This window comes from Anoplolepis gracilipes, chromosome 10, assembly GCF_047496725.1.
Source record: "Anoplolepis gracilipes chromosome 10, ASM4749672v1, whole genome shotgun sequence".
NCBI classification, from domain to species: Eukaryota; Metazoa; Arthropoda; class Insecta; order Hymenoptera; family Formicidae; genus Anoplolepis; species Anoplolepis gracilipes.
Window position 1 is genome coordinate 1,993,288 of NC_132979.1, and position 14,142 is coordinate 2,007,429.

General features: G+C 28.3%; 4 protein-coding genes across 6 annotated transcripts in view; 2 read left to right on the plus strand and 2 right to left on the minus strand.

The window, feature by feature from the left end:
• Positions 1-13,742, minus strand: part of LOC140669923 (FIGNL1-interacting regulator of recombination and mitosis) — a 29,854-nt gene extending 16,112 nt beyond the window's left edge. Inside the window, exon 1 of one of the 2 annotated variants that reach the window (XM_072900145.1) lies at positions 13,467-13,742. The gene's annotated coding sequence lies outside the window, so the exon portion shown is untranslated. The remainder of the gene's footprint in view (positions 1-13,466) is intronic. The other variant, XM_072900139.1, reaches the window with a different exon arrangement.
• LOC140670188 (E3 ubiquitin-protein ligase LRSAM1) lies at positions 100-7,194 on the plus strand. Of its 2 annotated transcripts, XM_072900758.1 has the most exons (13): positions 100-296; positions 803-1,045; positions 1,206-1,619; positions 2,017-2,046; positions 2,673-2,774; positions 3,177-3,285; positions 3,394-3,555; positions 3,635-3,734; positions 3,921-4,164; positions 4,327-4,452; positions 4,697-4,891; positions 5,087-5,284; positions 5,449-7,194. In XM_072900758.1, the coding sequence occupies exons 1-13, from the start codon at positions 216-218 to the stop codon at positions 5,572-5,574; spliced, it is 2,130 nt and encodes a 709-aa protein (XP_072756859.1). In that variant the 5' UTR covers positions 100-215; the 3' UTR covers positions 5,575-7,194. The 2 variants fall into 2 exon arrangements, with proteins under 2 accessions (XP_072756859.1, XP_072756861.1); XM_072900760.1 differs by lacking the exon at positions 2,017-2,046.
• Chrac-14 (DNA polymerase epsilon subunit 3 Chrac-14) lies at positions 7,361-8,560 on the minus strand. Its single transcript, XM_072900761.1, has 3 exons — positions 8,408-8,560; positions 8,215-8,318; positions 7,361-7,887 (listed from the first exon to the last, which is right to left on the minus strand). Exon 3 carries the CDS (start codon positions 7,885-7,887, stop codon positions 7,495-7,497), a length of 393 nt encoding a protein of 130 aa, XP_072756862.1. The 5' UTR covers positions 8,215-8,318; positions 8,408-8,560; the 3' UTR covers positions 7,361-7,494.
• LOC140669926 (gamma-soluble NSF attachment protein) lies at positions 9,228-13,053 on the plus strand. The gene is made up of 8 exons (XM_072900147.1): positions 9,228-9,503; positions 9,836-9,903; positions 10,181-10,265; positions 10,579-10,596; positions 10,666-10,873; positions 11,219-11,467; positions 11,854-12,099; positions 12,209-13,053. Exons 1-8 carry the CDS (start codon positions 9,454-9,456, stop codon positions 12,347-12,349), a joined length of 1,065 nt encoding a protein of 354 aa, XP_072756248.1. The 5' UTR covers positions 9,228-9,453; the 3' UTR covers positions 12,350-13,053.
• Positions 13,743-14,142: the final 400 nt, after the last annotated feature.

The window sequence follows — 14,142 nt, forward strand, 5'->3', positions numbered from 1 at the left end:
ACCAATCAGACAGAAGGAGCAAAGATTTCAATGTTCTAATTGGTTAAGCAAATGGCACTCTACTCCACGGATAAGATTTCTGAATGCACTCTTATCGTCTGCAATAGTTGGCATTGAACGTTATTTCGTTTATCACTTATCACCGCGTTTACCATTAATCACCGTGTCGGTCCTGTGAGATGAGATCCTTGCCCGCCTCCTTGTCATGACAACGGATGCGAGCAAGGATGTCGAAGAAGCACGGGAGTAAAGCTAACATCGATTACAAAGCGCGGCTGGAGTATAAATTGTACTTGGTATGTATATGTCTAAGAATTTAGGTTAGGATAACCATAGTTCAGATCAAATAACCAATTAAAAGCACCCTAATAATGACTAATCAATTAGTAAATAGTGTCAATCTATTATTAATTACATAAATATCACAATTAATTCGGTAAAAAATGATAAATATATAGATACACACACACATTACATAATAAACTGTAAATAGATTATAGATAATTATGATAGATGATTGTAAATATGTGTAAAAGAAATTTGAAGTTAGTACAACTGCAAAGTGAAAGACAGTATATATTAATTTTTTATTTTCTCTTTTTATATTTTATATTTATTTATAATACAATTATTATTAATGATATATGTCAGATTTAATATATAATTATATATCGTTAACATTAATGGATGCATGTTTTGCGATCAAGTTTTTACAACTTTGATCATGAAAATATTGAGATGTGGCATATTTGGTTTCTTAAGACATCAAATATTTCATTTGTATGTGTATTATAATTTAAAGGCCAGAGAAAATCCAGAGCCAGTGTTTGATGTGTCGGAATGTGCCTTGAAGCATGTGCCGTCGGGTATATATTCACTTTGCAAGGTGTTTAGGAAGAAAATCTTACTAATGTACAACAACAAGCTGAGTTCGCTCTCAGGCGGAGGTGCCTTAAGTGACTTGTCGCTGCTGACTGTTTTAGACATTCATGGAAATGAGTTTACCACATTACCCCCTGATATTATGTGTCTCTCTTCTCTCAAGGTGCATTTATCAAATTGAAAAAGTTTTGTTTATTCCTTACATAGCAAAAAAAAAAAAATATATAAGAAAAAACAGTATTATGTAGAATCCTTTTAATAAATACAATTATATTATTGTATATGATACCAGTGATACTAAAATATAATAAACTTTTTTTTAGGAACTCTATTTGCAAGACAACAGTATCCGTAAACTGCCCAATGAGATAATTTACTTGAGTAAATTAACAATTCTGAATGTCTCGGGGAACAACCTGAAACAACTGCCTAATGACATTGGACAGCTGAAACAACTCACCACTCTGAATATCAGCCATAATAAATTACTACAAAAGCTGCCCAAATCCCTAGGCTATGCTCAGCAATTGACAAATTTAAATATTGATGGTCTGAACCTATTATATCCACATCAAGATATTTTAGATGGTGGCACAATAGTGATCATCGCATTTTTGGCGAACGAGAATGGCATCGACTATTCACCGGAGACTTCGATATCAGAAACTGATATTTCAAGAGATGTAAGCTCAGAAGACATGCAGACAGTACATCACAATAAGAGTAATGATGTTCAGGTATTATAATAAAGTAATAAATATAAATATTATTATAATAATAAAATTATAAATATTTGTATAAATGTAATAATTATGATGTTTCGTTGGCGTCATTGTTATTGGATATAGTGACTCACTAAATTGATCAAAAAAATGTCAAAGATATAAAAAGAAAATATACTTATTACTTTAAAGAAATATGTATATATAATATTTACATATCTTTCTATAAAAAAATTTAAGCTATAAACATCTGTTTTTAGATATAATATCTTCTCTTTCTCTTTCTTCTTATTTCATATATAATTAAAAAATTTTACAGAAGTTGATCAATTTTGTGAGTACTTATCATTAATTCACAGTGTGCTTTTACTGTTTATGCATATTCACTGTTTCTTTTTTTTCTCTCTTTTAGGCAACATTACAGAAGCTAGACAAAATGAAGGCATGTTGGATGCTTCTTTGAGTTTCGTATGCTTCCCACTTGTTAATCCATCTATTTTATTATTTTTAATAAACTGACTTTTAGAAGATGCTCAGTACAGTAACAATCTAATGAAAAATAAATAAATCAAATAAAAGATAAAATTTGATCAAGAAAAATTTATATACAGCACAATTCTTTATAACAAAAAAAAATCACAATTTAATTTTTTCTATTTTTTGGATAAATGCACTGAGCATCTTATTTATATTTTATTTAAATTATTAATTGCATTGCTAAATACTAATTATATTCTCATTTATGTTTTTTACATTAGCTTTTTTGAATATTTTGTGCGCTATTTCTTCTTTCTTTACAATATATTTATTTTATTTTTCTTATTTAATTTACTTTTCTCTTTTGATTATATCTTAAATAAGCATTTAAAAAAAATCTATTGTTAACTTAAAAATCCACAAAGAGAGATCTTAAATGTGTTAGACTGATAAAAAAAATTTTACTTTTTCTTCCTTTTATTTTACTAAATTAGGAACCTATATATATATATATAAGAAATCGTATATATTATTTTATCAGCTCAATACAATTACATATCATAATATTGTAATAAAATTTATTCTCAATAGGAACATCGGCAAAATGCCTTGTTGGAAGTAGAAAAAAACATAAAACAGCAGCAGGAATATGAAATGGAAGTACAATCTATGCTGAAAGTTCATAGAAAGAAGGTAATTAAAATATTGTAGATATTATAAATCTGTTAACCTGCTAACACAATCAAATTTTTGTTAAAAGATTACATTATATACATATAATACATGTATAATAACAATCATATTTTGTATATCTCAATACAATAAAATACAATCTGAAATTCTAAAATAAAATAGAAATCTAATTAAAAGATAAATCAATATATATAATATATGTTTGATAAAAAAATTACAAAAGCATACAGAGTTATTTTGACTTTTAAAATATACTACAGAATTAATAATTAAAATTTTTAATTGATGAAATGATATCTGTCATACATGCTTTTATAATTATTAATGTTATTAAATGTTATCTACATAAATGCAGATATAAAAAAATTCAAAACATTGAAAACTATTTTTTTTTCTTTTCAGCTTTTGGAAGATCTAGCATTACAACAGATACAACTGGAACAAGAACTTGAGAAAGTACAACAAGAAAGAGACACGAATAGAGCACGTTTGCTTTCATACATTTATAATGGTATAATTTTACCCTTCTTCTTTAATAAATCTTTAATAAATTTCATACAAAATGTATAATTTATTAAATATGAAAAAAAGTAAATATTAAATAAACTTATCCTTTTAGCTGAAAAAGAAGCTGATAACGTAATTAAAGAATTTCTAAGAAATAGTGAAGAAGACAGGCAAAGTCAAGCTGAATTAGTGGAGCGAGAGAAACAGGAAGAAATGCAATTGTTAAGCTCTTGTCACTCGGAACAGTCCATGCTACGTATGAAAGATACTCTATGTAAATATTAAATATATAGAAATACATAGAATTAAAATCGTCCATATATCATACATATGATACAGATTTGTTCTTGCAGTTGCAATGGAGAAATTGTTGGAAGAGGAAATGTGCAAGGCGAGAAAACTGGAAGAATATACTAAATATAGAGATTACACAGCGCAATCTCTGCTTACACTGTTAGTATAAAGTGTAAACTTGCTTTTCTTTACGTTTTCGAGAATGAAAAGCAAGCATGAAAAGCAAAATGAAATCTTAATTATTCTTTATATTTCTGTTGATTTTATTTTCTTTTAAAATTTAATTATATGAAAGTATTATATAAGAAAAAAATTAATGATTAAAAGTAAGAAAAATTATTTCAGAGAAGTAAGGAACAACGACCATTTAGCGCAGATAGTGCAAGATCAAGAAAAAAACAGACAAGATCTCGTTGATAAATTGCGACAGGATGAAGTTTTACAGAAAGCGGCAGTCGCTGCATTATTGGAACGCAGTGATGCGCGTTCCTGGAGCATTGTTCAACAAGTGAATCTGGTCCAGTCGCAATTAGCTGCGCTTACAAACATAGAACTAGAAAGGAAGAAGTTTGAGATCAATCAGCAACTTGTGAGTATACTCCTATCAGCATTAAATAAAAATGAAAGAGAATTGAAGAAAGTCTTTAAATTTTTTGAATTCATAAATACAATAAAATATGATAATTATATAATAATAGATCTAAACTAGAGAATTTATAAAATTTATATAAACGAGTTTTTTTTTTTTTAGAATGAGATCGCTGATAGACGTGTGGCTCTAACAGCTATTCTGATTGACTTATTGGAACAGCAAAAGAAGAGAAGAGACCAACTACTGGAGACAATCAATACAATAGAGCAACAGCGATGCATTTCTGTATATATGTTTTTGTTTTCTTTTCTAAACTCTCAACAAAAAAAGAAAATTCTTCCTTATTTATTTATTTTTTTATAAAAATATTTTGCAAAAAATAACTTGTATATCGAGCTTGTTGTTTCTATTAGCTCGTTTAATCTCTACAAGTCCATTTTTTTTTACTAGACTAACAAAATATTAACAGAATTGATAATGAAGTTTTATTAAAAAAGATTTAATAATAATAATATATAAATTTTGATAGAATGCGAGACGAGGCAGTTTGTTCTGGCTAATGCAGTATCAGTCTCTAATGGAAGCACGACCACAAGGATTACTAGAGATGTTAGAACCTATGCTAGTTCGACATGTAGCGATAGCAGGAGCTTTGCACTGCCTTCCATTCCTGGCCACATTACCATCTTTGTTACCAGACATTAGTGATGAACAATTAAAAGATGTACGTAACTCTTGAATGGACAAATTCAATACATATAAAAAATTAACTTACAGTTTGAAACATATAATAATGTACTTAAAAATAAATTCTTTATAATTAAATTTTAATATTTATTACGAATTATAAGATTTATAAATTCGTAAAAATCAGATTTGGATTTTTGTACTTAATTATTATTTAATTTTTGTTTTGCAGATAGGCATAAGTTGCGATACAGATCGTGCCGCTATAATGTTAGCAGTTGAGAATTATCTGGCAGAGATAAAACTAAATGAATCTACATCGCCCATAATGCCTTCCGCGCCTCTTGAAGAAGCGTCGACCAGCAATCAGGACTACAATTTTGTTCAGAATGTTAACATGATGGAATGTGTAATTTGCCTTGATTCGCAAGTATGTTTTTCTTACAATTATCTATAAAGAAATATAAAATATATAATTTCACGTGTATGCATGCGCAAGAATAAATAAATATATATATATTCTTCTATGTGTGTATATAATTTTTTAGGATATTAATAAAAAAAACTTTGTCACATTATATCTCTCTTTTGTAGTGTGAGGTCATTTTTCTACCTTGTGGACATCTCTGCTGTTGCTCCACTTGTGCGGACAAAGTTTCTACAGGATGTCCAATGTGCAGGAGTATAATAGAACGCAAAGTTCGAATTATGCAGCCTTAAACTCGCGAAGTTCAATTTAATGCTCTTCGAAGGTATGAAAATAATACGCTATTCTTCTTAGACTGTGATTACACACATGCGTGCGCGAACAAAATGTCTCGATAATAGTTATTTATAATGCGCACAATAATTATATTTACCATTGGTAATATAATGCTCATGTAAACGTCGATTCCATATATACATAGCATCCCATTTTATTGGAAACAACAGTATAAGACGTCAAGTCCACAAAATATGTAGCTGTTACTAATAAAATGGAATACTTTGAGTGCGTTTAAAGAGATATGCTATTAGTGTGCTCTATCTTTGTTGAACTTTCAGTAAGTAACAAAGATAGAATAAAGTTTTTAGTGAACGTTTCTTCGAACGTACCATTTGTATGTGTATGTATATATATATATATATATATACATATATATTATAGAGAAAATATGCCAATATTATATATAATGACTATAACTCACAAAATTGTTCAATCTTTTTTTGTTTTGAAAAAATGTATTTAAAAATAAGAAAAAAATTTATATATGGTGTTTCGAAAAATTATTCAAGAAATTACAAGTATTCTAATAATTAGTTTTTATATGTGCATTCTTTCTTTTTTTTTATCTTGTTTAGAAAACTTAAAACATTGATCAATTTCGTGAGTAGCTAGAATTTTAACAAACTCCAATTGTTTGCTGAAAGAGGGATGTTTTGATCAAGTCAATATTCACTTTTTCTTAGTAAATTAAAACAATATTTCACAAACTATCACAAATCTATTACAAACTTCAATATAATCTTTTTACACTTTATTGATTATTTAAAAAGTATAGACAGAATATTACTACTAAATTAACTTTGTCCATTCAGATAAATCTTATTGATAAAAAATTTATTCCTTTTTTTTGTTTTTATTTTATCCATATCACTAAAAACCAAAAGAAAAAAAGAAGCATACTTCTTTTTGTAAATTCAATATTAATTTAATATAAAAACTTATGATAAATGCAATGCACGAGTTTCTATAATTCTTTTATCTATATATCATAAATCTATATTACGCAGATCGATTTAAAAAACTGCAAGTAGCTGGACAAAAAATTTTGCAAATTTAGCCAAATCTGTACTTCAATTCATATAATTAAAATATATACATATGACATGAAGTATTTGGTTTTAAATATAAATTTCAATTATACTTTAATCGAAAATACAGAGGAAAAATTAAAATTTAAAATTACTTGAAGGAAACTGCAGATTATAGACATATTTCACATTCATAATACCTGACATATTTTATACAGTATAACTACTTTATATAAATCGTGAACATATCCTTGTAGCTTACAGAACATATAAAAGATTATAGATATATTTGAGGAAAAATATAAAACTTGTTAGTAATTGAAAGCAACAAAACAAAAAACCAGGGCCATATAACAAGCTTTTATAACAAATAATTTTTTTTACAACGAAATTTTGATATAAACGTGATTATTTCTATGTGGGAACAGTTTTGATGAATCAATGCAAGTTGAATTCCACCTTTTTGTGCAAATATTGTTATTGTCACAATTTTGGTCTTTAAAAAAAAATTCCTGTTAAATAATATAATAAACTTTGTTTGTGCAAGTCATTGTTTTCCTTTACAGTTTTTAAATAAATATATATAACTTCCTATCCAACTTCCTTTTTGCAATATCTTATATTAAATTATTTATATTGAAATTATCTTAATGCCATTAAAGTATGAATCATTAAGCTATATATATATCAATGAAATAAATATTAATTTTTTTAAAATTTTTCATGCATTTATTTTGATCTTTTTTTGTTTGAAGATAATTTTTTTATAAATGTCAAATTATTACTATTAAACTAATTAAACTAACAATATGCTTATTTATATAAACAAGATAATAAACCTAGTTCTTAGAAAACTGTAATTTCTCTCCCTGCTTCTTCATCTTCACCATTCATATCATCCTCATCTTTCTTTTGTTGTTTCTTTTTTGATGTTGCATCCTTTTTCTCTTTTTGAACTTTTCTAAAATTCTCTAAAGATTCTTGTAGCGGATCAACAAACTGATCAAATTCAATATCCACCATTGCTTGAATCACATCTTGTCCACTAATTGTTTTACGGTTGCCTTTCTTGGCTATTATATTAGCAGATGATGTGAGATAGAGTATAAAAATAGATGCAGCCTTTGCCACTGCTGTTCTAGCATCTTTTCCAACCGTCACTCCCTCTGGTAAAGCTTCCTTAATGATTCGTGTCACAACTGCATTGGGTAGGTTCAGATCTTCTAATCGCTCAGCCATCTAATTATCATTCATATATGTTTATAATCTTATATATCTAGCATTATAAGTATTGCAATTTTATAAATCTGTGCAACTATTGTGATATTCAAAAAGGATTTAATAATAAAATGAAAGTATGGCGTAATACAAAGTAAAATTACAATATAAATGTAATTTGCATTTATAAATTGTTTTATGATTGTAAAATACAATGTAAATATATTAAGAAACAGAAAATGAAATTAGTATAAAGTTACTTTATATAAGCAATGATAAAATTTCTAGAAGCGAAGAATAATAATAAAAAATGTAAACAGAAATTACGATAGAAATTATTATTATTACCTTGATCTTAAAATGTATTAGAGCGTATCTATCAAAGACTTTGAGGTTAGATTTTTTCCCGCTAGCGAGTTTGACGAGTATGTACAAAGAACAGAACAGTTTCACTGTGCATAAATATAGTAAGAATCAACGGCAGATCAAACTTGACAAAATTAGAAGATATATTTGCGAAATGACAAAATACAATAATTACATTTTTATCGAATACGCAATCATACGTCCAAGAAAAATTTAAATAAATAAAAATGTTGGACCCACACACAACAAAAAGTAGACGTGGAATAATCCAACAAAGAAGGCTTAAGGATCGACAGGAGGCACTGTGCAGGCTCCTATCGGCCGGCTGTGAACTACAGTTTCGCAAGAATATTATTGGGCCTGTTCGTTTTAGCTGAACTAGTGCATTAAGTTCAGCTAAAACCAACAGACCTATTATTACGGCCAAAATAAAAAAAAAAAAAAAAAAATTTGTGATAGTTTGTAATCAGTAGGATATTGTCCGCAGATCGCTACAGAGCGATTTTTTTGAGAAAAAGGTCGAAATAAAATTTCCAAAATGTGCTGATGACCGCGGCTCAGGTATAGCTGCTCCTTGAATTTGAATTCAATTTATTATACATTTTTCAGAGTCAAAAATGCAAAATCTGGCTCCGTAGCGACCTGGGTTATTATATAAAAAATATATAAAAAAAAGTTTCACGAAGAAATAAAACTTCTTTATGATATAACTTCTCTAAATATTGTCGATGCGGATATCGCTATCTGTACCTAAAATACAGCTAACGAATCGATTGGTAGCACCTCTTGCTAAGGAGAGACAATGAGAGACAATAACGTCGTCTTTGTCTGTCTTGAAACGCAATTCGACGGATGCATTCAGCGTCTTGTAATACCTGAAGCTAATTCGCGGAATCTAACGGCAAGAACCAATCGCGTTCGCGGCCCCTGCTGCGTGACAGATGTGAAACAGGTTAGGTTAGGTCAGGTTAGGTTCTATAACGAGAGAGAAAGAGATAATTGATTATGCGCTTCGCAATCTCGAAAACGTCGTCTTTATGAACGATAAGTGTAAAGATTAGTTTTGGCGTCTGTATGCACGAAGAAACATACAGTGCATTGACGGAAGAGCCGTGAGTAATTAGTGTTTCAGGACTGACATACACGATTTCAGAATTGCGATACATAATTTCGTCGTCGTCGTATCTGACTGGAAGAAAACGAGGCACCATACGGAGAAAAATGTCAAAAATCGAGGAGGCGAACGAACATATACGACAGGCTGAAAAAGCGTAAGCACACATACTTACATATTCGCTCTCTTTCTCTCGCAAATATTTTCATCTCGCTCGACGATATTTTTTGACGTTTCTAGAATTCATACACTTTGTAGTCTTAAAATGATGAAATTTTCAAACGCATTTATTTTATGTAGAAGTTCCCTTATCAGATTTATATTATATTGACAATTATAAAACCAAAATAGTATGAGAAAGAAATAATGCACAAGTGCATAATCGATTTACCGATTTTGACATAATATTTTTTTCAAGATTATATTTTCCGAATATAATCAAATCACATAGTATTTGCAAGTTTATATATTATAAATATTTTTTTATAGCTTAAAGCCTACTCTTTTGAAATGGCGACCTGATTATGAGGTAGCAGCTGATGAGTACTCTCATGCAGGTATCATAAATATTATAAATGTAAAGATAAGAAAAAAATATAATTACAATAAAATACTAAATACTAATAAATTTATAAAAATCAATAATTTTTTCAATTAAGTTTTAAAAAGGCATAAGTAATAACTAAATGCACTTTTTAGTTATGTTAGTCTCTTTGAGGAATAAATCAATTATTTCATAATTTTGCAGCAATTAACGAAGAGATTAATTAAATTATTTAAAAATTTTATAGACTTTGCAATTAAAATTATATTTTTCCAATTTTTCCACTCTAGCAACGTGCTTTCGAATAGCCAAGTCATATGCACAATGCAAAGATTGTTTGGTGAAAGCAGCTGATTGTTACAAACAAACTAAAGCGTATCCTTTGAACAAACATTCAAAATTTCTCCATCTCATATTGATAAATATTTTATAATAAATTAAATCCAAAAAATTCGTTTGTTATATTCTTTATTTTATCATTACTATAATTTATTATATCAATTATAAAATTGTTACTTTTTATTTTATTTATTTTGTTTTATATTAATGTTATTTGTAAGAGGAAAAGAATTATATATAAAAAAAATTAAACGAATTTTTTTCATTAATGTTTTTTTTCTAAATTTTTTCTTAAATCGAGAAATAATATTCTTTAACTTTTCTTAACTGCGATTTAATGGTAATACAGATGGTTCCATGCAGCAAAGTATGTATTAAAAAATCGAAATTTTATCATACAATATATTTCGATATTATATAAAGGCAATATTTTCAGGAGCATCGAACAAGCTCTGCTCATTTGCAAAGAAATGGGGGATCTTTCAGAGGTATCAAAACTAGCTCATAGTGCCTGCAGTCTTTTTCAGCAGCATGGTTCTCCTGAATCTGGTGTAACTGCCCTTGATAAGGCAGCCAAGATGTTGGAAGCTACACAGCCTCAGCAGGCTCTAGAACTATTTAAACGTGCAGCTGACATAATTATGGTAAGCAACTATTTTATGTTACATAAATACAGATATATAATTTACATCACGAAATACAAAAATAAAGAGAATAGATAAATTTATAAACCCATAAAATTCAAATATGTAAAGAAAAAGAAAAGAATGTATCAAATTCATTTACATAGATAAATAATTTTAAAGGTTTTGAAAGTTTCAGAGAAAAAAATTCTTGAAGAAGTTTAAAGAATCTTAAGAAATAAAAAAATTTTTTTAAATTTTAAGAATTAAAAAATCTTGAAAATGTTAAAAAGTTTTAAGAGTTCTTAATTAAAATTTATATAGTAAATACGAAACTTTGAAAGAAGATGTAAAATATTTGTTCAGGGTGAAGATAGTCCACGGCATGCAGCGGAATACATGAGCAAAGCCGCAAGATTACTAGTGAAACTGCAAATGTATGATGAGGCAGCAGACGCGATACGTCGCGAAATTGGAATGTATCAGGAAGTTAAGCTTTGGCAATCACTTGGGAGACTCACTGTAGCCTTGGTGTTAGTGCAATTGGCGCGGGGCGATCAAGTGGCAGCCGAGAAGGCCTTTAAGGAATGGGGGAACTACTGCGAACCTCCCGAAGTATGTGAGAAGAAAAATTATTTACCTTATAGTAATAAAAACACATTTAAAACAATATTATTAGTAACATCATTTTTATATTATATTAAATATAATGCAAAAATATTCTATGCAAAAAAAAGAAAATAAATTAAATTGACTAAACGTAAAAATAAAAATTAAATAACTAAATGTAAAGTATCATTGTTCTGCCAAAAATTTCTTAGCAACCAGTATGTTAATAATCTGTCAGTTTAAAAGTTTAAAAACATTTGTATATAATGTATTCTTATATAATTATACCATTTATATAAATTAAAATATATATATTTCTATTTAACTATAATTATAATCAAGTAATGTAATCTTTCCTAATTAAATTAGAAAACATGATTTTTTAAATGCAGGTGCAAACGTTGGAGATGTTGCTGCAAGCATACGACAACGAGGATGCAAATGCAGCTCGGGCAGCCCTTAATAGCCCCTTTATCAAGCATATGGATGTAGAATATGCCAAGCTAGCGCGAGGATTACCCTTGCCGCAGCAAGAATACGCAATTCCGCCTGCTGGAATAAGACCTAACGCCGCAGAATCCTACATTTCTCCCAATGTGTCTAAATCTGCCGAACGTGCTGTCGAAGCAGAAGTTAATGTGTGTTTCATTATTATATTTTATTTATCAATTACACACTTTATTTTATTACAATATCTGATTAATTATTATTTCACTATTGTATCAATGGCGTTTATTAATTTTCTAGGAAAAGAACAATGTCGACACAACTAATCAGTCAATGAAAAAAGTGGCTGAAGTGAAATCGGAAACTGTACCACCGCCACAGTCGCAACCGCCGCAAAAAGAGAAGGAAGAGGAAGACGAATATGAGGGAGGCCTGTGTTAATCATGTTTAGATGTAAAGAATTCTCTATTGCTTGGGTAAACTGTTAAGTGTAACGCTTGCATGTATATCGAGCGCTTTATCGTAAGCACATCGGTTTTGACAGAGAGAATTTATCTTTCAACTTATAAAAATATTAGAATGAAATGCAGAAATCAAGAAGATAACAACTATTTCTTTCACATTCTATACTTTTGTTTTTTTTTGGACATTTTGCAAAGTTTAATCCATTTACTAGCTACAGAATTATTGAAAGATTACAAGATTTAATATAAAAACAACTAAAATTCCATATATGCAAGAAAATATATTTTTGTTGGGACTTTACACAATGTGCCATCAGAAACGAAAGAAACACTTAATTGTCTCCTTTAGCTGTAATGATATATAAAATACAGAGAGATGTTTTAGATCCTTAGTTTTTTGAAGCTACAGTAATATATAAATATCAAATCTGGAATTTTTTTTTTTTCATATTTTTAATCACAAAGGAGATTAAATTAAATATTCTGCTAATGTAATTTTCTGATGGGACATCTTGTATATAGCTATGCTATAAATATTTTAAATATATTTATATTTTATATATTTATTTTTATTTTCATGTGTTATATGTATATACATATATATTATACGCTCTTTTTTTTTATTAAATATCAATATTTTTAATTGGCAGTTAATTAATTGTACATATTTTACTTGAAAGTGAAACATTCCTCGAATAAAAAAAATGTATATTTAGTTTTTCAGCACTACCTTAGCGATCATTATACTGAACTGTTATATGATTCTGAGAGTTTAAGAAAAAAAAAAAAAAAAAAAAAAACAAAAATATATCCTGATGTTAATATTTCATTTGCAACCTATATAAAATGTTCCTTAATAAAATGAGATTCATTCTTTACGTAAATCTAAGGTACATAGTGTACATAACATGAGGTACATGTCAAATTTCAAATAGGTTATGTTTATCGGTCGCGCATGGCAAGAGTCTGTTTTTTTAGATTATGATATATTTTCCATATTAAAAACGAAATAAATATATACATATAATTAAGAGTTGAAGAAAAAAAAACTGAAGGAAGATATGCAGCTAAAAAAAATATCAAAGAGTACTTACCAAAGCTGGAACTATGCAGCAGTAGATAAACACAGGTTTTTTTTTTTCTCGAAGTAGCGATGAAATTTCCTTAGAATTTTCTTAGAATGCAGAAGTCCCACAATCAAATTACACCACACATACACATACATACACTATCGAATTTAAACTCGCGAGACAGTTTACGAATTCAAAATTATCGTTCAAAAGTAAACGAAAAATGGCGCGCACGATTGTGATGAATCGAGAACAATCATAGAAGATTATTTACATAGAAGGTGAGTTCCACTTGGTGACGTAAAGCACGAAATGTTTGACTGACCAATCACGAGAAAGAAATATTAACTTTTTTATCCTGATTATTTTTGTTTCTTTTTAAAATTTCCCATGTGCTAGTTTGGTCAACACTTTAGTTTATGAAAGTATACACTGTTTAGGTAAATATTATTTATTTATTTAAATATTATTTATGTAAGCAGTATTTAAGTACTATTTTTTAGAAAATAATTTGAATACATCTGATTTCGCATAACTGCATGGCATAAAGTGAATATATAAATATACAGAGAAATCAATCAATAATCATATTATTATATGTATCTAATATGTAAAAAACATTGTATACTGCAAGATGCAATTAATCCATCATTCATATACATGATTAATTAAATTATTGTGCGTTGCAAACATTATAATT

Excerpts from the sequence above, each read along its gene's own strand:
- LOC140670188 (XM_072900758.1), top strand. The coding sequence starts at position 216 with ATGCGAGCAAGGATGTCGAAGAAGCACGGGAGTAAAGCTAACATCGAT. Across the intron at positions 4,165-4,326 it reads TTGAGATCAATCAGCAACTT|AATGAGATCGCTGATAGACG; the intron begins GTGAGTATACTC and ends TTTTTTTTTTAG. Across the intron at positions 4,453-4,696 it reads AGCAACAGCGATGCATTTCT|AATGCGAGACGAGGCAGTTT; the intron begins GTATATATGTTT and ends AAATTTTGATAG.
- Chrac-14 (XM_072900761.1), bottom strand. The coding sequence starts at position 7,887 with ATGGCTGAGCGATTAGAAGATCTGAACCTACCCAATGCAGTTGTGACA.
- LOC140669926 (XM_072900147.1), top strand. The coding sequence starts at position 9,454 with ATGTCAAAAATCGAGGAGGCGAACGAACATATACGACAGGCTGAAAAA. Across the intron at positions 9,904-10,180 it reads TGATGAGTACTCTCATGCAG|CAACGTGCTTTCGAATAGCC; the intron begins GTATCATAAATA and ends TTTCCACTCTAG. Across the intron at positions 10,874-11,218 it reads GTGCAGCTGACATAATTATG|GGTGAAGATAGTCCACGGCA; the intron begins GTAAGCAACTAT and ends ATATTTGTTCAG.